Source organism: Ambystoma mexicanum, chromosome 1q (assembly GCF_040938575.1).
Source record: "Ambystoma mexicanum isolate Mex_15411 chromosome 1q, UKY_AmexF1_1, whole genome shotgun sequence".
Classification (NCBI taxonomy): Eukaryota; Metazoa; Chordata; class Amphibia; order Caudata; family Ambystomatidae; genus Ambystoma; species Ambystoma mexicanum.
The window spans coordinates 850310207-850338136 of record NC_090922.1 but is presented as its reverse complement, the minus strand read 5'-3'; the positions used below and the strand labels follow the sequence as shown (position 1 = coordinate 850338136).

At 44.7% G+C, this 27930-nt stretch overlaps 1 protein-coding gene across 3 annotated transcripts in view; it reads left to right on the top strand.

Moving 5' to 3' along the window:
• LOC138537982 (coagulation factor XIII B chain-like) overlaps positions 1–27930 on the top strand; it is a 1433866-nt gene that overhangs the window by 497319 nt on the left and 908617 nt on the right. For all 3 annotated transcript variants that reach the window (XM_069641496.1, XM_069641495.1, XM_069641494.1), the window contains one exon: positions 11646–11822. In XM_069641496.1, coding sequence (XP_069497597.1) covers positions 11646–11822 — 177 coding nt within the window. The remainder of the gene's footprint in view (positions 1–11645; positions 11823–27930) is intronic.

Sequence of the window (27930 nt, the reverse complement as noted above, 5' to 3'; positions counted from 1 at the left end):
TATGAGGTTCATCCAGGAGTGGATTAAATCCTCCTGTCCCTTAGTCTGGGGGGGGCGAGTGTTAGGGAGAATTCTCTGTTTAGGCTGAATTTCCCTACCTAGTGAGTCCCCCAGCAGCTTTGCTGGATTTCTGGGGTTTCTATTTTCTCCTGCCAAGAGTGAGACTCTTTTACCCTCACTCTTGGGCATGTTTGAAGTGTGTTTTCTTGGTTAAACCTTGTGTTGAATGGGCTATGGGGTCTTTTACTCCATAGGGCCTCATGTATTTTTGTGATGTGGGTTACACAGCACCCTCTGTGCAGTAACCCAGGGGTGTCCTAGGGACTCCCCAACATAGACTCCATACCCTGAGACTGACTACTGTCTCCCAGGGCATGTAAAGTCACCAAAGACTTTACTAGTCTTAAATCCTGAACAGAACCAGTACAAACCATCATATTGTGGACGTACTGGCTGGGGCAACTCGATTGCCCCAGGGTCTGTTAGTCGAAGGGGCACGTCTCCGTCCCCCCTGATCGAGTTTTGGCTGGTGGCAGTGGAAACTACTTTTTATATTCAACCGCGAATATTTTCCTATGGGATTTCCCATTGTTTTAGGCTAACACATTTAATTATTTATTTACGGTAGCCTCAAACATACCGCCGGTTTATATATTTATTATTATAACTCCGGTTGGGATTTTTTGCCAAAACTTGATTCTAAAACGGCGTTGGCGTTCGCCTCTGTAACTCTGACCCAAAGTGGAGCCCTTTGTTCCACTTTTGGCGGGCTTCTCCACAGAAGCCCTCCAAAGTGGTGCCACTCTGTCTGGGGTACTTAAGAGGGGTGGAGGGGGATTTAGGCACCCTGGACTGAGTTACCTTGGTAACTCAAGTCACACTCCGTCCTGATTGGCCCAAGTGGTGAGCCGGCCGGCTCACCACTTAGCATGTTTGAGTGACAGCTAGGCTGGGTGAATGGGGGTTTGCTGCATAAAAGCAGGGCTGTGGGGACTGGAACTTCAGAAGTCGCCACAGGACCAAGAATCCGATGAGGGAAGAGCTGAGCCGACCTGCTACGACGACACCACCCGGTGGAGCCCTGCTGAACCGTCTCACCACTTTTCCCAACGACCGAGGAGAACTCTTAACGGAGTGGCTCCTTCCCTTGACTGGTGGGGACAACCAGTTTTCACCTTCTTTCCGCTTCTTCGAGGTATCTCGTGGCCGCCTTGCCCGTGCCAAGCACCCCGGCAACCGGAATACCACACTTTTACCACAACCGCGAAAGTCGGTACAACCCTTTAACCGGAGGACTCCGCGGCTGGTTTCTTCCCGGGCAGTGCAACGACCTTCTTCTTCTGCTCTTCAGCGAGAACTTCTTCTTCCCTGACCGACGTCGAGCCTTGCTGCCACTGCCTGGAACAACTGCCACCGCTGGAGGATCCTTCCCGTTTAAGGTACCGTGTTCCGCCTGGCTTCCCTTGCCACCGACTGTACGGGGTAGTTTTAGCCCCCGGCTTTCGAACCTGGGAGTGCCTGGGACACCCTGGCTAAACTTTCTAAGCCTCTCCAAACTCTTTCTGAACTCTTTTGCAAGACTCTGAATCCCTAATAACTGTGTGATCTTGGGCACATTTTCGCTCTGTCTGCTCTAAGAGTGGGCCCTGCCTAGTGACTTTTGCTCACCTGTGACTTTGTGCTTCTTTGAGCCTACTGAAAGTGTTCTTGACCTTAGAGTGGTGTGTTTATCCTAATTCTGCTCTTTTTCCCTCCCTTCTTTGAACCACTAGCGTGTCATCTAACGTTAAGCACTCACCTCTGTTTGAATTATGTGGTGTTAACCAAGAGTTGTCTAGTTAGGAATAAGGGTTGGGACTGCTTTCCATATAACTGTGTTTGAAGTGTTTTACTATATATTGCTAGAGTGTTTTCAACTTATGTGTTCTTAAAATAAATAACTATATACTTTTGAAACCAAGCTCTGGTCAGTGTTTGCTTGTACTATTGTGTTTGAGTACCTATTGTGTATACTTTGCATACTGCCTAACTCTTCTTGAGGGAAGTCTGACTGCTCAGCCACAGCTACCAGGTAAATCTGGGTGGTGCAGACTGCTACCAAGTGGGTTTACTGCTATACCTGTAGTCTTAAATCTTTTGCAGTGTTCCCTAAGGGAACTGCACAGGTTTCTGCCTAACACCCGCATTGCTGCCACCATTTCCGAGAGGACATGTCGGACTGCTGCCAATTCGGCACAGACGTCCTTTGAGGTGGACTCGATGGCTGTTTTTATGGATGCAGCAGAATCCCTAATGTCATCCCTTGCATGGGTGCATTCCGTTATATGCTGCGTCAACAGCCCTGTGAGTTCCTCCTGGCGCCTCTGTATATCCCTGATCACCTCTTGGGTGGTTGTCACTGGGGTGGAAGTGTGAGGCATTTCAACCATGCTTTGTTCATCAGGCACAGTTTGCTTGAGGCTGAAACTTTCCGGCCATGAATCACCAGGTGACAGACCCGTGCATGCTGCCGTCCTGCACGCTGCATGGGGATAGTTGTGGTGAGTGCAGGGGGCCTGTGGGGGGGTTGCGCCATGCAGCTGTACGTCTGCCTCGTCATCCGATATGGCTGCTGTGGCAGTTGTCTCACCGACTGTGCTGCTGGCAGCCGATGCTGTGCCCTCTGCCAATGCCTCCTGGGTGATGGTGGCTGGTGTGGGTGCAGTTGTGGGGGCCGTGGTGCACACTGGTGCTGTGGCCTCTTTGGTTTTCTTGGCCTTCCGTGGTGGTGCAGGTTGGCCTCTGCCCCTTGAGGTTGAGGGGCGGTGTTCTCCCTCCTCGGCCCTGGCCTTCTTCTGTGGTGTGGCTTTGTTCTCCCTGGTGTCCTCATCACCGCTGTCAGAATGTGTGCCTGTGGGGGACCAATGGAGGGAGAGGCTTAGTGATGGGTCTACAGGCATCGGGCATGCATTGGGGTGACTGCATTGATATGGAATGGTAGATGATTAACACTGGGGGAGTGACATACGGGTTGCTTCACTCTTGGGTGGGTGATGCATAGAGGAATCTGGGTTGCAACACATATGGGGTGCATTGTGCATGTGGACAAGGTGATGCTCTGCACTGCCTGCAGGCAGTCTTGTACTTATGTGTCTGGTGGATCCTGCTCTACATCATTGCACTGTCAGTTCAGGTGGACATCATCGTCGTGGTATTTGCATTGTTTCATTTGGGACACCTACCTGCATCGGCTGATGACAGGGCTCCTCGCTCCATGTCCTCGACTCCCTCAATGGCCTCTGTGCCTATGGTGGTGGCACATATCTCCTCCCATGGTTGCATTTTGATGGGGGACTCTGCATCTCCGCCTGTCACCATCCCCATGTTGCGGTTGGCGGAGAGTATGCTCCGCACGCGTAAACGCAGGTCATCCCAGCGCTTACGGCATTTTTTGGGTGTGCCGGGTGTGGTGCCAACGGCACAGACTTTCTGGGCGACCTCCGCCCAAATCTGCTTTTTGGGCTGCAGTGCTGGACTGGTCAGAAGACCACATCTGCATGTTCCTGCAGTATCTCCGCAAGCTCTCTGGAGAAGCGCTCCTTGCGCAGGCGATCTCCCGTTTTCTTCACAGCTTTTGGCATGGTTGAATGGAACAGGTAGTGGTGGAGGTGTGTTGGAGTTCTGGGGTTCAGATGGCTACTGGTTGTGGTGGATGGCAATGGATTGTGTTTTTAAAGATGGCCGCCGTGCTCTTTCCCGTTCCTGTGCAATGACGCTACTTCCGGTTCCGCTTATTAACGGTCACCGCTAATATCAGTTTCCGCTATTGGAGGTGGCTGCTATTAGCGGCCACCGCTAATGCCGATGGCTTTGATGCCGGAGGAGCTATTTCCACTACAGACGATGCCGGAAAGGGTGATTTTTCGTACTTTAACGACATGGCGGTGGGGTCATTACTGCCATGGCGCAATGCTCGTGCCCGCGTACTCGTAATAGGCCGCTTTTAGCAGTCTATTGCCAGCACGGACACGGTACTTGCGCCATGCCGGTAATGACCGGTGCTTACCGCCCGGGTCGTAATGAGGCCCATTATGTTGTATTTGTAGCATGTCAGGGTAATCGTCTTTAAAAATATTATGAAAGATATGAAATGCATAGAGTGATGCTCTATTTGGATAATCCTGACAATTCTTAACAAAAAGACTATACGTCAAAATCAACACCTCCAAAGGGGATATTTATTTCTCTTGGGATACACTCTAAACTTGTCATTTGAAGGAATTTTCTTTTTTGATGAAACTTTGTTCTTGAATGCAATGTATCTCTTTTGAAGAATGTGATTGTGTAATGAATTGAGATTTGCTGATAATATCAAAAATATTTCCGTGTCAAATTGAATGTGATAGAATTTCCACTCAGTTTGCACAGGAATTTGGCTTCTAACATTAAATTAATGTTCTCTATAAATATGTTTTGGGAATTGATTTTATCTTATTGTGTCACAACATTGCTTCCCTACTTATTGTGCAGGGCTTAATTTTACTTTTAATTGAATCCTGGACAGTTCTGCCAATTGGATACTGTGGAACCTGGCACTGCTATGCTAACTGAACATATCCTTAAAAATTGTCTGAGTATCTGGGCATCAAATGCTAATATCATGGGTGCTGGAGGCAATTTCTGCCAATAGTGTGAGTGCATGGGATTTTGATCATTTCATGAACTGTGAGGCTTTTTTTTAATTTGAATTAATAAAGTTAATGATGTAGGTAATTCTATCACCAAAAGGGTAATCTACTACCCAGTTTCCTCGTGTTATCAACTCCATGCGAAAAGGAAGGTGATGTGTATTCTGGTCAGCTGGGTGGAGACTGCCAAATGGCAGGACAGGAACCTGAAGGACCACAACTCTTCTTTGATCTCTTTGTGAGGACAGGTAAAACACCCTTTGTCAGAGGCAGCCGCTGAGCAGGCAGCTGTCCTGGGCTCAGGCATCAAGGGAGCACACCCATTCAAAGGGAGCATCCTCACACCAGGGTGCTGCTTCTCCAAGTGCCTTTGTTCTTAGTGAGAAGGGTAGGGGTGGCATTAGAGTAGGCAGGAGCACTCTGGTCAATGGAAGGAGACATCCACCACTTTGTTTCTCTCTGTCTCTATTTCTCTTTTCTGTTCCCTCCAGTTCCTCTGGAGCAAAGCACCTTGGGTGTGACATCAGAAGGTCAAAGTCCACTCTGTTTCAGGGCAGGGATTGGACCACTAAGGCAGCTAGCTTTAGTCCAATCACCTGGGGACTGTTGCCTTTAAAAAAATGGGTCTCCCAGCCCTTGGTGAGGAAGGATACCTAAGGCACAATGCGTTTGTCTTGGAAGCAAGACAACGCAGAGCAACACAGGTTTGAATCCCGATCCTGCGCTTAGAAACCACGCTCTGGTATTAAGTGCGTTATAAAAGCACAATTATAATTATAATAATAACTCTTCAGATTCTCTTAGAGATCATCTCAGATATTTTCTCAAAACACTCTCAAGATTCGCTCTGAAGCACCTGAGAAGAACTCACTGGACTTGCTTTGGGAAAATGTACTTTCAACAGCCCTCAGCCTGAAGTGCAGATAGAACCATCCAAGGCAGAAAAGAGCCCTGCCCGTACCCACTCTCAGGGCACAACCAAGGCTCGACATAGCTAGCCATTGAATGACTGCCTTACCGACCTGCGCATCGACACCCACAAGATCACCACTTCAATGACCGTCACCCACCAACTCGAAACGCTGGAGCGTCACGCATCAACCCATACCAGCAGCCAATGACAGACTCACCCTGACCCAACTGTGAAGAGATACTGGTCCAAGAGATACTGGGTCCTCCCCCAACCTGCATCGCTGAGAGTCCCCCTTCAACATTACAGAGCTACCGCATCCGCCCATACGTGATGCCCACTTGGTGGTTGGGCCCATGCAATCCAACATGTCCGAAATGAGCTTGATCTGCTTGCATCAATGTTCAACAACGGGTTCATACAACTTTAAGAGACCAGAGGTTTTTGACCTGTATTTTGTCTTGGACCTTTATGCAGCAACCCTCTTTGAAACACTGCCCACAAAATAGTATTAAATGTGCTAAAGGTCCCTTGCTTTCCACTGTTCAACCAACTATTGACCACAAGCGCATGTCTTTTTTTCAATTAAATTTCGACATATTACCAAAGGATTTTGTATAAAAAAAAATCACAATTTTATTTTCATATAAAAATATATATCTAGCATCTTCATTTCCCTTATAAAAAATACATATTTCATTGTATATGAAGGCAAACAAAAATAATTTGTTTCTTTTTTTAAACAATTATTTTGTAGATTTTTACATAGACCAACAATTATCCTTCTAAGCTGGCAAACATTTTCTATGGTACATCTCAGAAAGGCAATTCATTTAAGATCTAATGTGTTATTGTTTTTAGTCACACATTGAGATACTCAATCACGGTTTTTGTTATTGTAGAATACCGTCTATTAGTATCTCCATTATTTTACACCGATGGTTCATCAATCATCCATTCTTTCATTCCTCAAACAAACATACCCGACATGTTTCATTCCTCATTACCAACTAACACACTAACAGGAAATTCTTCAGGGGAAGAAAAACACACTAGATAAAAAACAATCTTTGTTTTCGAATTGTTCTTTATTCTTGGACTTCTAGGTTTTCTTTCTTATCTCTTTTAGTTATAGCTCTAGGTCAATTTCTGGATGATGTTCTGTGGAAACACAAGGAATACAGAGGGCTCTATTATTCACCACTATTTTAATCTAGAATCAACCCTATCTTCTTTTCTCCTCCTCTTCCCTGAAACATCCCCCCTACACTTGTAGGTAAGCGCTGTCACTTTATTACGTACATGGCATTTATATCTCTCCCTTATGGGGAGTCCTCTTTCCGTATACATATGAGATACCTTTGTGCCTAGGTGGTAGTTGCTTGAGCGAGAAAAATGGCACAAATTACCTGTGGAGAGGGTAGCTGTTGGTTCTATTGCAGCCGTATTAGTTGCTCTCCCCTATTCGGTTATTTTGGATTAGCCTTTGGATATTCCCTTCTCTGTGTTCAAAAGTAGAGATGGAAATGAATTCTATTAGGTTCAAGTCCCAACCATATATTTCCTTTGGGTTTTTGTTCTTAATATTTTAACGTTAGATGTTACCTTATTCCACGTGTACCTTCTTTTGTGAATGACACAACCTTTGCTCGAAAAATGAATGTCTGTTCCTATTCTACGGTCTATCGGTCAGGACCTCTTTTATTGGCCTTGATCAGGGAACTTTTTGGTGGTTCAGCCAGATTCAGCTAGATTCAGACTTAGGTATCCTATGGGGTTAACAAATTAGATATTCATTAGATGGAAATGCTGAACATTGTGACTGTCGTATATTCCAGCGGTTAATTTCAATTGTGGGCCATTTCTGACCACAAGGAGATATAATCTCTTCTTACCTGTATCATTGGTGCATGTTGTACATCTACTCTGTCCGTGTGATCTCCTGCGGTTGCGAGTTTCTGCTACCGCGTGTTATTCCTGCAGTACCCGGGGGTCACATATCCCGTGCAGTTTGCCGCTCCTGTGGTTCCCGGGGGTCGCGTCTCGTGTGCAGTTTGCCGTTCCTACGTGTTAGTCCTGAGGTTCTAGGAAGTCCTATTCTTTGTCCATAGGTGCCACGTCCTCACTCTCCTTTCCTCCTGGTGTTGCTTCTACACGAGGAAGCTTCTTTGTGCGGTCTCGTCGCCCTCTTTAGTTGAACCTCCTTCCGTCTTCGCTTCGCCTTGCCGGCAGCGTCCGTCTGTCCCACCTCACGTTTGTTATTGGCTGGAACTCACGTGGGTTTATATTCACTGTGACGTCATTCCGTAAATTTGGCATGTTTTAGGTCCTTTTTTCCAATAGTTGCGTTGTTTTCAGTGCTTGTTTATTCCATAAGGCACATCTTGTAATTAAAGGTCCACCCACCTCATATTTTAAATTTCTTTATTAAATTTCAACACTACGGTTAGGGCCAGGTATCTCTTCTAATATGTTTTATTCAAATAATTATCCGACAGAGACAACTATACATAGTCAGCATTTGGATTGAGTTAGAGCAAACCCTTCCATCTGCGTACATTCAGTGCATGTTTGCAATCTCGGAAGACATTTCTTTATATATATGGACTGTTAGTGGTGACCCACAGTTTCAACAGTCTCTTCTTCTCTTGTCATTTACTTCATTATGGGCATTAATCTGGTCTTTCATTTAGACCTGTTTCTGCACTCTTTGTCAGAAAGATCAGCTCTTTCTCTTTTTTAAGTAGCCTCTTCCGATCCATATTGATGTCAGTACACCGTTTTAATTTGAAGATAACTGACCATGTTAGATATTCTGTTTTGTGAATATTTTCCACAAAATGTCCTACTAGAGGTGCTGAATGGGCACGATTTTAATACAACTCTTGTGTTCTGTTATTCTTAATTTTACTTCTCTTTCCGTTTTTCCAACATACAGTTTATTACATGGGCACCAGATGCCATAGACTACAAAGGTCGAGTTGCAGTTTGTCATGCTGCATTGTTTCCACTTTGCTGCCAATCCTATTTCTATTTCAGATGTCTTTCTAGTCTGTTGGCAGCAGGTGCAATTTCCACATGGGAAATGGCTTGTTGGAGTTTTTAATCCCCATGTTTCAGTCAATGTTGGCTGCTTCTTCTGTGCTGTAATGTCATTCCTCATCACTTGGTCTCTGATGGTTTTGCTTCTACGGAACGCTATTAGAGGTTTCTCAATTGGAATGCTCCCCTTTTCTAAGATCTTTCAATTCCGGTACATAATCTTATGGATTATATTCGACAGATTACTATATGTATTGGCAAACACAGTGCCACCTTTTTTATTTTTCATTGGTCTTTTTTGATATTCCAATAGGACCTCACGGTTATTGTTGTCTGCCCTCTTCATCGCTTTCTTTGGCAGTTTCGCCGGGTATCCCCGATTGTGTAGGTTGTTTCTCAATTTTCTGGCTCCCTCTTGATAATCCTCTCTGTTGGTGCTATTGCGTTTGAGCCTTAAAAATTGGCCAAAGGGCAGGTTGTCTCTAATATGAACCGGATGGAAACTTTGATAATGTAAGATGGAATTCCGATCTGTTGGCTTTCTATAGGGCTTCACAAAGAGTGTGTCTCTCGTTCTGTCGACCTTTATGGTAATGTCAAGACAGTCCATTTCTTCTCTATTATGATTATGTGTAAACTTCAGATGTATATTCTGTAGGTTTAACCATATAAAGAAGTCCACCATTCTTTGTCCATCACCTTTCCATATTACAAGCATGTTGATGTTACCTTTGTATGGATTACTTTCACTGTAGATGACGCTTTTCTCAAAGGCCTCCATGTATAGATTGGCTATGCTGGGGGCTAACGTGGCCCCCATTGCTGTTCCTTGTATTTGCTTATAGAATTTTCTGTTGAAATGGAAGTAATTCTCTGTGAGTGATATTTCAGCACACCACAGGATCAGAGAACTTGGGGTCTTACTGTCTCTTGTTTCACTCAACAGTCTTTCTTCTAAGACTTCTAAGGATGCTTGCTGTGGTATATTAGTATATAATGCAACCACGTCTAGACAGATTAGGATTTCTTCTTCTGGGTTAAAAAGTCTTCCTTCTATTTCTTTTATTAGTTGAGTGGTGTCTTTAACAAAGGACAGCATCTTTTTTTACCACGGGTTGCATAAATGCATCAGCGAACTTTGAGAGGGGTTCTAAAACTGATTCACAACCTGACACAAATCCGCCTCCTTTTTAGTAATCCAGTTCCTTTCTAAGGCTTTTGAGACTTTAAGGCTAATCAGTTTCTCCAATCTTTCTGTTGGATTTGTGTCCAAAAGTTGGTAGTTGTTTGCATCATTGATCTGTCTCATGCATTCCTCTATGTAGTCTTTTTTATTTTGGACTACAATAGCTCCACCTTTGTCAGCCTTTCGGATGACTATTGATTCATTATCAAAAAGTTGTGTCAGGGTCAGTTTTTCCTCTTTGGTTGTGTCTTGAAAGTATGTTTCTTTTTCTGTTTCCTCTTCTAGTTTCCTAATTTCTTGTAGGGACCCCCTTTCAAAGACCTTAGCTTCTGCGCTTTGTAGACTCAATCGTGGAATGAAATCAGATTTTCTATGGAGTCCACTGTCTTCTCTATTTGTTTCCTCTTTGTCCTCTTTGTCCGCAAAAAACTGCCTCAGATGTAACTTTCTCATTAATTCAGAAAACTCTTCTCTGGAGATAAAGCAGTTGTGTCTATTTGTGGTATCAAATCCTAGGCCTTTCTCTAGTGTTCTGGTTTCTACTTGACTGAGATTATATTTTAATTTCCTCTTCAAGTTTTTGTAGATCTATGGCATTTTTTTCTGTAGTTTGTTTAGCCGTGTCAATGATTAAGATAACCCAATCCCTCCCACACTTGTTTCCAATGTAGCTCCATTGTACAAGGAACTCTTGGTTGTCTAGGAATAATTTGGGCTCATTTCTTACCACCAACCCTTGTGGCAAAATGCCATTTCTTAGGTATTCCAACATTATACTTCCATGAAGTTCTGATCTTATTATTATTTTTTTGATTTGAGTGAGTTCATCCCAATTCGTGAGATTGGAAGTATCTCCCAATTCTCCACCGAAGAGAGATGAATTACTCAGAAGTTCAGTATTGTATCCATCGTCGTAGCTTTTACATCTTTCTGCCAACAACGGGTTCAACATTGTCAACCCACCCAAGAACTGAATCCAGGTACTGTTGACCACAAACTGCCCTCTTGGTGCACTCAGACCCTAGAGACTGGTTAGGTAACCTCAGCACCTCCTTTCACCTAAAACCTTTCCTTTCCAGGTTGGTACTACCCTTTCACCCTGTGTCCATGCTCGGAGGGCTACTTTCTCCAGTCTGTTCCGTCCTATTTGTCTTTCTCGAGGGTGGGTTTTTGTACAATGTTTTCTATTTAATTCTATTGCAGAGGGTGTATATTCTATTTTTATAGAACCTTGATTTGACATTCCCTTCTTTTTGGACTGTGTTACTGTGTTGTTTGGATCACTACTGGATCACATTCACACTCCTCTTGCGATCATAGCCTTCCCTCGGTCCACATTACCACAAAAGGCAAACAAGGTATATCTCTTAACTGTCTCTGTTTTACCTTTATGTTTATGTTTGGTTTTGGTTTATAGAAGTTTCAGGACTGAGTGGGTTATTTTACCCCTACTCATCCTTGTACTCCTGCGGAGCAAAATCCAATTTGTTACATAAACAAAACTCTGAAATCGTGCGAATACACAGACTTTATACAGATTAGTTGGAATATAATAGAATATAACAGAAATCTCTGTCATAAAATGTTAATACCAGTGCACAATATGCAAGTAGGTGACAAATGATGGCACTATATGGCAGCCTATGATTTAGACTTGTCATTGCTTGTTTTAATTGGTTTTGTATTTTCATAGCTGGTCTTTACATATTGGACACAATTAGTGTGAGAACAAGATTAATTTTATTACAACCGAATGTCCTTACTTTAATGGCTTATTAAGAAGATAACAAAGGCATTACGGATGCATTAAATTGTATTCATTTCAATGTATGTATTTCAGGAACCTGTACAATTTCGACTGGTTCTATTAAAAACTACAAGCCCCAGAAGAAGATTTTCAGTTCAAGTGAAAAAATGCAATATGCATGTGAGGATGGATACAGGGCCTCCCTAAATAACCTTGTGGAGACAGTAGAATGTACGTCAGGCGGATGGTATCCAGAACCAAAGTGCACAGGTACATTGTTTTATGTGAAAGTCGATAAAATTTAGATGTAGGAGATGTGTCGTTTTTTGAAGATAGCACTGGCATAGGCCAACAAACAATATAATGATGACGCTCTAGAGCAAAATGTAATTTATTTCAATGTGCAACAACGTGCATTTTTTAAGAAACCACAATCTATGTTACATGCCAAATTAGCAGAATGCTTTTATTTTGTACCTGTCAAAGGAATGGTATGAATTATTTATTTTTTGCGTCATTTTGTGGCATGCTAATCGTCGCTCCTTAAGTTAATTTCAGGTTGTTCTTCTGTTAGAGACACCCATGTTATCTAACATAACACCTGCTTGAGTTGGTCTTATATTAAGTGCTGGGGTGTGTACTTAGTGTGTCGAGATGAACACAGATTTGTGGCAGCCACTCCCAGTGTAACATGCTAATATCCAAAGCAAAGCCAATGATTTATTCTTCTGTATTGGCATTGCATAGGCTTTAACAGACGCTGCCATATGTTGCCCAGCTACTCAAACATATTTACTAACTTGCCTTCTCTCTTGGCAGTCTAAGGGTGCAGAAGGAGGAGACTGACACAAAGGTGGCACGATTGGGGTTATGGACTTTTCATTTAAGCAAAAGGAAACGCGAAAGAAACCTAACTTTCTATAACGCTAAGAGAGGTTACCCTGCCTCAACTAAAATACTTAAGGGGTTGTCAGAATGTCCGCAACTTAAGAGCACACCGTCCTGTGTCAAATCCTACGTCTGTCGCTTACACTCTGAACTAAAAAGTAACAACTCAAAGTTCCACATCCAGGAGAATGACTCCCTTCTCCTGGTACCTGGTTCAAAAGTTACAAAGGAAACAAAAATGTTTCTTCTTCCATTTGTGTTCCGGGGGAATGTTCCCCTGGATACCGGTATCAAAGTATAGGTCCCAAATTGTAGTTCACAACTTTCACCAGGCAGAATGCCTCCTTTCCCCTGATTGAGAGACCACCATGAAGTTCACCAAACTTTCCATGGGAAAATGACTCCCATCCCCTGGTACAATTTGACAGAAAATCACAGTCCTGGGGAAATGACTCCCTTCCCCTGCATACTCATTTGCACCAGTCCTACTGGCTGTATAGATTCTGTGTTCTATTGGGTCCTCGACCCTTGGTTCTCTTCTTTTATCAGGCCGCCCTTGATTCACTCTCCTGCCAAGGACTGCCACGAGGAAGATGACTCGTGATGCAGTTTTTTTAATGGGTCTCGGACCCTGTTAGGTCTTCCTTTCAGCCCAGTGGTCCTTGCTATGACCTCCGGAGACCCTCCTGGGCTCCCTGCGTCCCGGTCGGCCTGTGCATTACTCCTATTACCATCCGGTACCTTCTCGTAAGACAGTGGCTCTTCCCAGGACTGGAATCGGCCTCCTGTCCGCTTTGCTCAGTGGATTGTTTTCGGCATCTGCAATTGTCTGCTCTGCTTGACTTGGCTCCTTGTAGAATTGGTACTTGCGAGAAACCGCATGGTCCCTCTACTCTCAGAGATAGTACCACTGCCTCGCTCGCAGACTGTCTGACCCATCGACGTTGGGTCCTGGAGAGCCGCCTTCTGCTTCCAGCCGGCGTCTTCTGCTCTCCGGTCTATGCCATTCCACAATCTCTGCGCCTGAAAGCTTCCCCACCTGCTGTTGCTTCGGGGCTGTCTTGACATCCTTCTTAGTCCCTTGTTGATATGTATACAATGTTGCCAGCATTGTCTGGGCCCATTGTATAAGTTCTTCATCTCTTTCTCTGACTTAATCTTTATGGCTCCACGGGGCCAACTCATCCCAGTACATGGAATACTTGCGTCTCTCTTGCTTTTCTTCATCTGTCTACTTTCCATGGCACTAAGGTCTTCAGATCTATACCAATACATGGGCTTGTTGTCCACACCAAGGTGAGAAGAAGAAAGAGGAGACAGAGTGTGTGGGAGGGGGAGGTTCTTACATGGCTGTATCCAAGAACTTCGTCCTTATCCCCAAAGGGGGAGTCCCGCCCCATGAGATCCTCCCACATTACACCACTCCCAGGGGAACTATCGGGTAACAACCTCACCTTCCTGGCCTCATGGAAAAGGCTCTCTCTTGGGGAGAAGTGACGATGTCTACAGAATCGTCACAGCAGGTACTCCAATGACCTTCCAGACATTGCCATGTGAGACCTATTTGAGTGACCGCACACGCTGCATCACTTTCATATGCCAAATGGTGTGAGTAAACAAGGAAATTATGGTAATACTTAGAAGTAACCTTGGGAGGACAGCAATCTTAGAGAGAGTTTTTTTTAAATCTATTCTCACTTATCCTCCCACCTCATTCAATGAGTGTTTTCTTGAGGGCACTTTCACTTGACAGCATAAAAGAAAGCGAAAGTACATCAGTGTTACATTGAATCATCGGTGAGATCGTTGTGCAGTAAAAGCTGTCGATTACAGTCATGGGAGATACCGTTTTAGGTGCTTTAATTGCTGTACAAATTAAAATTATTATGCAATCAAGGTTCTATAAAAATACAAAACTTGAATTAAACTAAAAAGGTCTCCAGCATCATTGTTAGACCTACTTAACTCCCAAGGCTGACATCCTGTTCTCTAGTGACATTCCAAGCCTTCTCAGGAGGATAAAAAGGAGGGCTTTTTGGCTATACACAAATAGTAGTTATGGGTGAAACTGGGCCCCGATTAACTGAATCCCCACATCCCCTAATTGGAATGAGTCACTGTCCAACAGGCTGACAATAAAATGACATCAACTGTGTGTGGCTGTATAATTGTATTATCCCAGCAATCAACATGTAAAACCATGGGCATGGCATATTAATATGTATTAGAAACGGCCACCAAATGGTGGGTTTTATACAATGGTGTCATTTTAAACTGCCTTTTCACTCAAAATTGTATTGCAAAAAGTCAATATGAAAAGTAGAAGTGATGTTGAGTATATGTGAGTTAGGCATACTTGAGAGGGCTTCTTTCTGCTTTAAACATGAATGATCCCTTTGAATTGTAAATGTCTACCTCTTTTGTAGCAGATTTTGCAACCAAAATCCTGTTTAAAAACTTTTAGTTAGCCTGCCAATTGCTCATGCCCAGCAGTGCGTATACAGGGCATCTCTGACATGTGGATGTTGGTAAGTTCAATAATGCACCCAATGGCCAACAGGTCTATCTGGGCACAAACTCACCAACACTAGTTTGTGAAACACAAAGCACCATCTGAAAGTGAGACTATTTAAAATCCATTTACTAGAGCACATACAATGACACGAATTGGGAGATTTCCGCTAGTGCATGGACATTTGTCACACTGCCTGAATGTGCATTTAGTCTTTGATTACCAAAGATTGGCAGGTAGATCAAAGCGTGATTGGGACTTTCGTTTTGCTTACTATGAAAGGTCTGAGCCTGTAGTTGGGCAACATTCAATAAGCATTGTGTGTTTTGTCCCTTATTTTTGTTGTTACATATCATTGATAAGTTTATGGGTAGGGTTAACGTTTTTGTTCATTTGGTCAGGGTAAGAGATCTTTAGAGGTTGCAAAGTGTTCTCTATTTTTGGGGGGATTCATGAATTCTATTGGCGTAAAAGATTTTATTTGGGTCTCAGTTATGATCTTGTCACTGGATTCTAGAACATTATGCCATCACATTCTGGATTATCCAAAGATGAGAGGGAGTTGGTTGAGGAAGGAGGAGGGTGAAGGATGTAATACTCTCATTATTGTTTGTCAAGAGTCTATTGTTTGTCTAAGACATGCCATATCATCATCCTTACTCTTAGATATTCTCCACTTCCTTTCCAACTCCCTGCCTTCTCTCTTATGCATGGCCAATTCAGGTTATACCATGTATTGCTCCATTATGAGGGTGATTTAGACAAATGTGAATGAAAATAGCATTCTGGGTGGAACAGAAAGAGAATATAGGCAAGGTAGAAGGAAAGGTCACCAGGGGTGGACCTTAAATAATGGAGGAGAGTGCATGACTGCAGAGAAATTTATTTGAGAAGAACTCCACTGCTCTTATATAAATTACGAGGAATTTAGAGCACCCAAAGCTGAACTCCTAGCAATAGTGATGTGCCTTTCGAGAGGAGAAAAGCCTGAGTAAAAAGAACCTATATTCCCAATGTAATTTGAAGGATGTTGGTCCCATCATTGTTTGTGTGTTCTGGGACTTGTACTTCTAAGTTACCAATTATAGATAATGGACTACAATTCCCAGAATGAAAAGAAATGACTGGCATCTTCCCAATTGAATGGGACCTGTTAAATAAAAATCAGTGAAACACAATGCGTCAACTGAGTCTATTCTTTTCACAATCTGGCTTCTACATGAATCCCGAAATAGAAAAAAATGAAAAAAAAATGGTAAAAACAGGAATGATAAGTGGCATGTAATGTGTACATTATTTGCCCAAAATCTCCATAGCGTTCACAACATGACAAATATAAATTGAAACACAACTGAAAGATTTAAACTAATCTTAACCATGGGAATTGCTCTGGGCTATCTTTAATTTTTCAGTCTGTATGCCATTACAGAAATGGAAAGACCACCTGCAAATCAGGTTTGGTCTCACTGCGGATCGTTAGGTCATTTCTCCTCTATGTGAGACCACAAGCAACCCCAGATATGTTTCACCCTTACTGGGCATTGTCAATAAGGATTAGGTTGGGTCTGTAGGCACAGCAGGCTTGGTTGACCAGTTCATAGGCCACAGACACGTTCATAGGCCACAGACAGCGGCTCTTCATTCAGGGGACATTGTCTTCTCTTCGGGTTTCAGTGTTTTCTGCCATTATGCTCCTGTAATCGTCAAGCTCCTGGAGAACATACAGACTTTTTGGAAGAGTCACCTTTTTCACGATGTCCTTGAAATCTTCTCATCTACTCAGAACCCAGCCCTGTCCATAGGTGTAAAAAAATATTCCATCTCTGTGAAAACCATGGTTGCCAGAGGAATCGAATAGAGAGAGAACCTGAGGTACCTTGGCAAGGGTGGATAAGGTTGTGATGTTTCTGGGGATGTATTATCATGTATTATCATGTGGGGGAGGTTCAGGTGCTTCCAGAGATAGTTCATCATTATTCTTGGAAATGTTCCATTCAAAGGGGGTAATTGGTTGTATGGAAGAGCTCTCCTTATATTCCTGTATGTCTCTAGATCTCTGTCAGAGCGTACAAGGGACAAGTATGGGCAGAATAGCCATTTTCATAACCTACTCTTTATTTCCAACAATGGGGGTGTAAATTTAATCCTTCTGAAAAATAATCGTTTTTGGCGAGGGAAAAGGTGTCAGGTGTTTCTGGGAATAAGGCTTTTGAAAGTTGGCAGGGAGACAACATTTCTCGTGCCCAGAAATGCAATTCTTTATTTCATCAAAACCATAAAGGTAGTATATTTCAGAGTATTAAAATCAAAACTGGGAATCAGATAAAAGATCATATTTCAGAACGATAAAACACAATAAAGATGAGTTCCCCTTAATCTTCTAAATAGTTTTTTGCTGCCAAAAAGTGCAAATCATGTCATAGCTTTTTGCCCCCAGCAGTATCTCATCTTGGAATCAGGATTTACAGAGTATGGTCAAAAAGAAATGTGGATGTACTTCCATAGTGAGGCCTACAACACAAAGGGCCTCATCACGAGTTGGGCGGTATCCCGGCGATATTACTGCCGGGATACCGCCGGGGCTAAGAGCATTACCGCCAAACCCCCTGGAGCTATCCAGATCTATCCAGAGTAGTGTCCGCCCCCACCCCCGCAAAGAACAGGCACCAGGGGAGACAGCACTAGCAAGTCTCCAACCTGGGAGTAGAATTCTGAGTCTTCATTGTTTGGCCCGTACACGTTTAGCATGACTAATTCCTGGCTCTTAAGTACCCCGTGTATTAAAACAAATCGGCCCATCGGGTCTATATGCCATGACTTGTGTACATATGGAATAGCTTCATGAATTAGGGTCATGACCCCCCAGCTTTGTGAGGAATAGCTCTTGTACTGTCCCCAGATAAAATATTGTGCCGCTTTTGTCACATAAAGAATGAAACTCTAAGGCACCTGTTGGTAGATTGTCAGAGCATGCTAGTGCTGAGATGTACGTATTTTAAACATCATTTTGAAGAATATGTAAATTTAACACATGCTGAGTTATGGTATGCATTGTTCCATTCAAATCGGAAATCGATTAGATATGCAATAATCAATTTTTTTGAATGTGTTGAACCTGAAGGAGAGCATAAACTAGATATGTTGATCAACAAAATGAAATGAGAAGATGATCTTTTAGCTTATTGCAGTAGAGGCCCTCCTGATTGGTGTAAAAATTCCTTATGCAAAAATAATTAGCATATGATATTTGACTTAACCAACATGGCGAACATTGATTTAATGGATATCAGCATTTGTATTTGATTATGTTTGATTGTAAAAATATATTAATTCGTATTACCTTTTTATATAAAGTATGTAATGTTTTTATTGTAATTCTTTTTCCTTTTTTGTTGAAAGGTTAAAATTTTGTTCAGCCAAACAACAATAAAATAAAAAAAGAAATAGCTTGGACCTGGCAAACATATCACATCCCCTGGCCAGAGCGTGCGTCTCCTGCAGAAAGAGAACCACCATTTATTCTGAGAGCCAGGTTAACATCAGGCACATTGCCTGCCGCATATGGGCACCGCATACAACTGTCATTGAAGGGACACCGTCGTACCATAAATCTAACTCTAATGTCAAGCACGTTTTGTTTAACACTCCCCAACTTCTCCTGTCCACCCCTGACCCCCATCCATCCCCCAATCCGAGAGATGAATACCCCACATTCCCCCCTCAGACCCCAACAACCCGACAGTCATTGCGTCTTTGCATGGGGGGGCTGAGACCAACTGCAATCCAGCCTACATCACAACAGAACGTTACATTTAATACAGCTGAGTAGTGCATTTCAGCATTTTAGGACTAGGTATTAGCGAATATAATTAACAATAATTTTCTGCAACCAGTGTTACCACATCAGCTTCTAGACAACCACACCAGGAGGGTGTTACATAGGGAAACGAGTGTGCCTGGCGTGTCAGTGTCACCCAGGGAAGTGACTTTCCAGGAATCTCGTGGCTTTCTCCGGGATCGTGAAGAAGTATACCTTCCTGTCATGTTCAGTCCTGAGCTTAGCTGGGTACATCATGGCATATTTGACCTCCAGGTCACAGAGCCTTTTCTTTACAGACAGTTAGGATTTGCGCATGTTCTGGACCGCAATTGAAAAATCAGGATACAGATGGATCCTGCTGGAGCCCAGCAGTAGCTCTCCCTTGGCCCTGGCCGCCCTCAGCAGAACATCCCTGTCTCGCTAATTGAGCACAAAGGCGATAATTGGCAGAGGAGGGGCCCCCGGCTTGGGGGCTAGAGTGTGGTGAGCATGCTTTATGGCGAATTGAGGTGAGAGTTTAGGGCCATCCAGCAGGGTCAAAACGTGTGTTCGACAAAGTCTTCCATTGGGCCGTCCAGGTTGTTCTCCGGAATGCCTATGATGCATATGTTATTTCGTCTAGAGCGGGATTCAAGGTCTTCAATTTTCCTGCTAATGGACTGCACCTGCCTGGTAAGTGAGGATATATCTGCCCTCAATGTCATCCTCCGCTGTCCCGACTCAGGGCTCCACCTCGCCGACTCGGGCTTCCGTTTTCTCCATGTGGGACTTGATTGCGCTAATGGTGCCACTCATGTCATCTAGCTTGGAGTGCAGAGTGGTGAACCCCTCCCGCATGTAATCCATCATATACTGCATTTCTGTGGCTCTGTGGCCTCCTCCAGTGCATTGGGTTCGCTGCTGTCCCCCTCAGCTCCACCCTGGATTTTAGGTGCAGCTTTGGTGAATATATTGATGGTGCTCTGCTTCTTCCCACCTCCTTTGGTCATGGCGGCAGGGCGGAGCGCCAGTGGGGGAACCAAGGGGTATGGGGTGAGAGCTCCACAAGAGTCTGCAGACTGGGGCCCGCCCTGCCCGGGGGGCGCAGGATGTTGCAGCAGGCGCAACCGCGTGGAAATGTCACAGGGTGTCATGGGTGCTCCCCTGAGGCTCCTCGCCAGCAGTCTCTATCAGGGAAAGTAGCACAGTAGAGGAGCAAAGCAGACCAGGTCACAGAGAGGCAGCAAGGTGGGCGAAGCGGCAAATAGGGTGCAGCCAAAACAGATGGGGAAGGAGACCAAGGACAACAATGACCCCCTAGAGGGCATCCCTCAGCAGCCTCCAGCTGCCCAGCAGTTCCACGCTCTTCAATGCCACAAGGAGTGTCCACACGCACCACTTGCATGCGCACCTGGATGGCCATAGGGGGCCAGGTCCGGCAGAGGGAAGGCAGCACATCTCCCGGAGACAGTATAGGGAGGAGGAGGACCCAGTAGCGTGGCACGCACTAACTGCAGGTATTAAGCCAGTGGTGCGCCCGGGTGTTCCAGTATGGCCCCTTCAGGGTCTGCTGCAGGCTGGGCGAGAGAGGAGGGGCAGAGCCAATCTGGAAGCAAGACAGCGCAGGAACAGCGCTCAATGGTATGTCCAGGTCCCCGCAGGTCGGGAAGCGGCTAGTCAATGAAGCCACATAGCTGCCGCAGTCAGCCCACTCCAGGAGTGTGCACAGTCCCTGCCCAGCCCAGCAGTACTGCACAACCAGCGACCGGCAGGGCATCAGCGTGGGGTGGGGGGAGAAGATGACAGGCAGAGGCTCTGATCCCATGTATTAGCTGGGCCACCAGCTCTCCCGGATCCAGTAGCGGGTAAAAGCCGCCCACAGGAAGCCGCTCATGCTATCCGGGGCCAAGTGCAGAGACCATGTGTCGAGGGACCAACTCCACGCCTCTGTCCCTCGGAAGGCACCGCAGAGCGCTCAGCCAAGGTCGGTCACCCCATCGCACCTCAGCAGCACCCCAGGCGCCGGGAGGCCATGGGACCAGGTCTCAGTTGCTCTCTGCGCGGGGCTGGCCCCAGGAATAACGTTGCCGGATGGATTCTCGTCTCTCCCCAGTGGGTTTGGTCGCCACAGCCTGCCAGGGCTGCAGGCAGCACCAGTAGTGTAGACTCAGCAGTACAGGCCCCCAGGCAGAAGCAGTGCGCATCGGCTGTGGTTAGGCACAGCGGTGGCTCCAGTCATGTCACAGCTGCCAGAATTCCCCTATCAATAGCCGGTGTGTTCCTACATATGATCCTTTTTAAGCGCTCACAGCATGCACTCCTGAAGGATGGGATGTGCCATGAAGAGGTCTCAGGCTGCGGAGCCAGCCATTCAGGTGGCCATCTTCGTTGCATGCAACAACGCCCCCCTTATGGATTTTCGGTGTGGTTGGTTAGCTCCCAGTTAACATTTGGGTCCTGCTCCCTATTTCTCCTGCATCAGTTGCTCAGCCCTTTCTTTATCTGTCACTTCCATTGGCTCTTTCTCAGTCTTCTTGACTAGAGTCTCTGGCCTGTCTCTCCCTGTCCCCTTATCCAGACTTTTCTCTTACTCTATGATTAGATCTTATGCCCTTACTTGCTCTGCCCTCCTGTTGTGTGATTTCTCTTTTTTCCTAAAAGAGGACCCCATTGCTTTTTTCTATGGCCCGCACTTTAGCCCTCTTTTCTCTGTGTTCCCTTTGGTCGGGAACTCAGTCTTCACCTTCTCTGCCTTTTTCTGGGGGTGTTGCTCCATCCTTGCTTTCGTTGCCCATTTCATGATCAGAGACGCTCCTTGTGGATGGCACTGGGTAAGCAATTGTATCTTTTCTCTCAGGGGGGATGGGGCTTTGCCTTGGGCTAATACTTCTGCCTTTTTCCCTCTGTGGTTGTTTCCCAGATAATCATCTCTGCCTGTTCATAGGGCACTAACATTAGGCTATTCCCCCTGGGGATATGGTGCTCTATTCACCTAATTTTCCTCTGGGTGTAAGCTTAGTGGCCCTCCCCCTTCTTCTCCTGGTTGGAGTCCTCTTCCTTCTTCTTCTTTGTATTTCCAGACCCCTTTTCCACTCCTCCTTTCTCCACCCTCTGTGAGTCCTCTCTCACTCCACTCTGGGTTTCATTTCCCTTTTCACTCAACCTTCTTTTACTTTCAAGGATTTATACTGTAATAATAATAATAATGTTCTCCTTTCTTCAAATCTGCCTTTTCTTCCACTTTCCAGGTCTTGCAATCTGCCAGGTCTTACAATCTGCCCTTTTTTTCCCTTTTCTGGGTATTATGATTTGCCTAATTTTCCTCCTTCCCAATTTCCTGATGCCTGCTCCACTTCTCTCTAGGTAGAAAACAAAAACAAATGGTGCTCTAATATCATGCTTCATCCCGGAATCCAGCCTCTAAGCGCAGACTGTGTATCAAACCTTTGCTGCTCAAAGTTGTCTTGCTTCAAAGACAAGCATGTTGCCTCTGATTTATCCTTCCTCTTGAACAGTTATGGCCCTTTAAATGAGGTAGCGCTTTATTAGATGGATGGGGATGCAGAATCTACTCTTACACCAAATAATAAGACCGACTCAGGATGTTGGCAAAGTATATCTCTTTTAATCTCAATTGTCTAAAACAGGGAGTACAACAGACATCAGCGGACGTCGCACAGCATAATCTCAAAGAAAATTCATTCAAAAATACATTTATATACTAAAAACCCATCATCAGTGACATCATACTATGTGGCAAACCAAGAAAACCTACTTGGGATTGTGATTTGTCTACTGGGAACATCAAGGAATACTTTTTGTAGGGGATTGGGTAGTGGTTGGATCTCTTCAGTCAGGTGCACAACTATTCCCACCCCTAGTGCAAGTCATCTTCATTGTAATTAAATACACATTTCATTGGTTCTTAAACTATAGGGCTCTTTGCTATTTGGTCCTCTATAATTGGTTGGCATGCTTGTACCCTTCTGGAATATTCCACTCGCTAGCAGAACGCAAGCTGGTACCCCATGTGTCAGTGGGTGGAGTTGACCGTGTCTTCCCACCCAATTAGCCCATCATCCATCATCACTCATGCCTTCTGCCATTTGAATTGTCTTTGAACTTGGCCTTGCAAAGTATCACTGTTCCTGAGAATAGACTGGAGTGTGAGCACGTTCTTATCTTCGAGTCTCGGTGCTACTCATCAAATTTCTATTTCCATCTAGACCATGTGACAGGAGATTATGTTTTAGGTCCTTCTCATATTCAATTGTATTAAATGAATACAACTTGGCACTCATGGCATCTTTCCTTCGCCCCACAGGGGCTCATCTCACTTCTCATGTCCCTTGTATCTCTTGAAGATAGATAACAAGTTCTTAGCTGCCCCAACCCTTGACTCTGGGCCAGGCAGCCTTCTCGATTCTTCCTTTATCGTCAGCTGTTTTTCTCTGCTGAGCCACACTTCAGCCCTTCCATTCATGGGGTCCTGGCTTGCTAAAATGCGACGTGAAACATCCAGATTCTATATAATGGTGGCACCACCTGCAGTCTATTCACTACGTGTAGCCAGCCTTCATGATTACTTAGTCTACTTGTGTTACAGCATCTGTACAGTTATAAAAACTGCTTTTATTTTCTTTAGTGCTCTTCACACGTGCAATCTTCATTCTGCACATAAAGGATCACTCAATTCTTTACTTCATCGTCAGATTCCATGCGGCCTGTTCATCTTCTCCCTTGCCATCTCTTTGTGGTGTGTCGTCTTTACTTCATATGACGTCACCAACCTTCTCTTTCACTCATTTTTACACGTCCTCGTGTATCTCTCCTAGGAGACCGTCAGTTTTTCTGGGATACGTCAGATAGGGTTTTCTCAATGGATACCTTGTCTCAAAGGCCTTTCGAGTTACAGGCATGGATGTTGCGCATGTCGCAATTTCCCGTTCACAACGTATAGGCACAATGGGGGCGGGACTTCTGGTAGAGGCATTTGGCTCCTCCTCTACACTCCTCCCCTCTGGTTGATTCATCAACTACTCCTCCATCAGTCTTCACATCTAGACATCCTCTCTTGAAGAAGTGCTTCTTTGGAGTCCATATTTTAATCACCCATTTGAAAGATCCTGCTGATTTTACGTGGTCATCAATGCTCCAGATCATATGCCTACATTGTCCATTTGGGTTACAGTAAACCCATCGTCCCACATACTTCTTGTGGTTCCTTGGATATAAGAACTTCGTTCCCTCAGGTGCTTGGATACTGGCTTCTATATATTTTCTGATTTCTTCAACTGTCAGCTACTTGAGTCCAAATCCTGATTCACTATCGATCATGACTTTCATTCCTACTGCCTTTTTCGCTGTGTTCTTAAACTGTGTGATCAGTATCCTGATCATACAAAATCCAAACATGATCATCACCAATTGCACTCCAAGAAACTTGAAGATGTTCGCCATCCATTGTGGAACCCATGAGAACATCGATGCAAACCAGCTGTCATCTGCAATGTCTTCTATTTTGTTGTGCAGGTTTGTCAGCAACGTTATGGCCTCTATGAAGGTCCCATTCTCGTCATCTAGAGAAGGTATGAACGTGCAACATGATGGCCCAATTTTGGCGCAATCCCCTCCATCCATTGCTGTAATCATATCAAGGACATATCGGTTCAGAAGAGTCATCAGCCTTATGGCTCTCAATTCTTCCTTGATTGCATTGAATCCCTTTATGGTAGTATTAATCGTCTGCAGAAGCTCCCAGCAAGTTATTTCCAACCACTTTGCATTCACCATCATCTGATTCCTGGCATAAAGATAGTCGTGAATATCACTGAAGTATGACTGAACAACCAGTGTTCATATCTAATGACATCAGATACTTCTATTCATTTAGCTGAAAAGTAATTTTCCCTTTTTTTTCCGATGGAGAACTCCAAACAATCTCTTCCTTCTCATATGAGCATCTACTTTTGGAAGCTCTCCAATGTTCAGGTCACTTTTTGGAATTAATAAACATGAATGAGCACTAGGGGGTATGTCCCTCCCTAATCTTTGGGTAGCTTCATGTAGGCTCTGGATCCGCAGGCCAAATATCGATCCATCAGGACGGCTGTCCCTGCTGCCATTCTAGTAACGTCAACTGTAGTATTTCAAGCTTTAATTCTTCCGACTTAATTCTTTCCTTTTCTTTGAAAGCACAAGGTTGCATTCGCCAATGGGATCACAACCATTGGACCCGATTCATCTTCTACCCATGTCAGTAGTTTGGCATGCTTAGTCCATGACTTCAAACATTCAATGTTTACTCTCTGTACCTCTTGCATATATTCTGACTTCATAAGATAAGTGTCATGATTACTGCCCCTCATGTCCCCAGCCCTCCAAGATGTCAGGCTGGAGCCAGGCCACGATCACCTACATGGTCCTCAAGGGCCTCTCCATCCCTCCAAAGACCCACTTGGAGTCAGACTTGGCGCCTGTGGCACCAGACTCACTCACTCCCATAGGATAACATTGGGCACTGGACTTGTAGTGCATTGATGGGGACAAGATGGATGCCCCCACATATTTCGGTTCCCAGAACTGCATGTGCAGTCTAGTCTTTTGTGTGTGGTTCAGCCCAGAGACACCTGGGATACCCAGAGACTATTTAAGCCATGTCCAGGCTGAGAAACATGCTTTGTGTTTTCTGCACCTGCAGCGTGACACTCACCGTGTTCGGATTGGTCTCCAGTAGGCCTGCATCTTTCTTCTGCGCTCAGCTACTGCAAGAACAAGAACACTGTTAGGAACAGCCTCACCTTGCAGCGCTTCTGCCCATCATTCATCACTCCTTCTGTTCTGCGGGCATTTTCGGCGGTGTCATTCCCATCCCGGCACGCCGCTTCTTAAGGAAAAGGGAAAAGAACAGAAAAAAGGCATTAGTAAGCATTCAGCAAATCTTTGCTTATTTTTAAAGACTGTACGAGCTTCAAACGCTTACCTGAATCCCAGCCGCTCTGGGAGAACTCTGTCTCCAGAACTTCTCATCCATCTGCAAGAGGGAAAAGACACTCCAGGTTAGCGTGGAAACATATAGAGGCGCCGCATACCGCGCTTACTCACCGCATTTCTTCTTCATAACCGGCATTCACGCTGAAAACATCGTGGCACCTAAAAGACACAGAAAAAGAACTCAGTTCAATACAAATATAAAAGGGTTGCATCGCGCTCTCACTCACCTTCAGCGCTTCTCATCTCAGCAGCACGTCACCATCCCCGGATGCTGGCCATCATCTAAGGAAGGAAAGGAACGAAGTTAGAGAACTGTTCAAAAGACTCATTATACTTACCTGTCGGACGCTTGCCAGTGAAGTAACTAGGCAGCAACGAGCCTGCATCAATCAACGCGCCCCTGCGCTGAAAGCAGGACGGAGAGCACACTTTCCAAGAAAACAAGGTGAGCTGTGGATCAAAGGGAAGGGTTGGACCCCGGGGAAGAAGAGGTTCAAACACACAGAGACAATAGGGAGTTAGACTCTACCAATCCTGTGTTTCGGGCCCAGTCTCCAGTCGAGTAGACTCCAGGGAAGGGTTTGAGGTCGTAAGAGGTCAGAACAGGCTGAGTGACGTCCCCGTGGATAGCAGGTGAGCGTTACAATAAGCTGCAAAGGACATCAGTCCTCCTTCCCATCCCTTCTTGGACTTCACTCGTCCATAGACTAAGACTTTAGTTTGTTCCCAACATCCAGGTGATACAGCTATTTTTGTCATATCAGGACAATCCATTCTCTTCATGTCTTCAATGACTACCTCTTCCTGTCCTGCTGCAGGATATACAAGCAACTTGCTTTCCCATCCAGGTTCTTTTTCCATCTGTGTAGTCTTGATATAATCATCCGGGAATAGAAACGACCATTTCGATCTCCATCGCAACGTGGCCCAACTTCCTTGGAATTGGCCTCTTGTCATGCATGCTGCAAGGTGAACAAGACATCTGGCATCGTGGTCTGGGATTTCTCTGGCAATGAAAGTTTGTACAGCATCCATGGCATAGGGTATGAGCACAGACATAGCAACTCGCTTTGGATGTTCTCTCTCCCATCTGTTTCATGTGCTGATACCGCATGTTACTACCCAAGTGTGCTGTACTGTCTAAATATGTGTTTACCTCATCATTATCTTCCTTGTCAGCAACCCATGGAAATAACTCTAAAGCAGCTCTGCTGTGGGGGAATAACACTCAGTAATAGGCAACTCTACACGAGTTACTGGAGTGGGGAGAATCAACAGGACGTCTGTTTTGCTTGGACCAATAAAGTAAAGAGTATGGATCACGAGAACCATGAGAACAAGGATAAATGCTGCGAATGCATATAACCATCCAACAGGAGGATAGTTCAGGGGCAACGCGCTCGCCTTGGAAGCAAGACGCCATGGAGCAACACAGGTTCGATCCCCGGTCAGTGCTTAAAAACCTCTCGGTATTAAGCGCATTACAAATAACCCATTACATGACATTATTATAGACCCATACATTAACCCACACCATTTCCGACTTTCTGGACATCGTCGAGCGTGTTCCTTTTCCAAAACTGTACCATCCTCATTGTTTCTCATCTTGCCTGTGAACTGTTTTAAGGAAGGAAAAAACCTTTTTAATCAGGTACTTCTGGTAAATCAGGTAACTGCAGGATCTCCTCAATTATTGCTGCAAACAAACTTCTTATCGCAGGGCCATTTGTAGGATCATGCAGAAAAGTGAGTTTATCAACACTGCGCCCAACAAAAGTAGAATAAGCCCTTAAAATAAATATGAAAATTCCAAGCATGAGCCTATGGGCATCATCATTTGTCAAAACCATAGATTCAACCAAATAATTGCATTGTGAAGAATTAGTCAAAATACTGCTCACACTTCTAATTCCTAATAAGATGTTGTCGTTTAGGCAAACTCAGAACAGACTAACAACTTTCTAAAGGTTATTTTTCAAAGACTCGTGTGGCTCAAGAACTCAGTTTGCACTCCTGCTATAATATCTATAAAGAGTGTTCGGGGTGAGCCACAGTCCAAATTCACAATTGCATTTATTCAATAAGCAATCTTATCGTCCTTCTTCCTCTTCATGGATCGAGTCTGCACATGCTGAAATTCTTCTTCTTGCCTTGCTTCTAAATTGATCATTAGGGGTAAGCCAGTC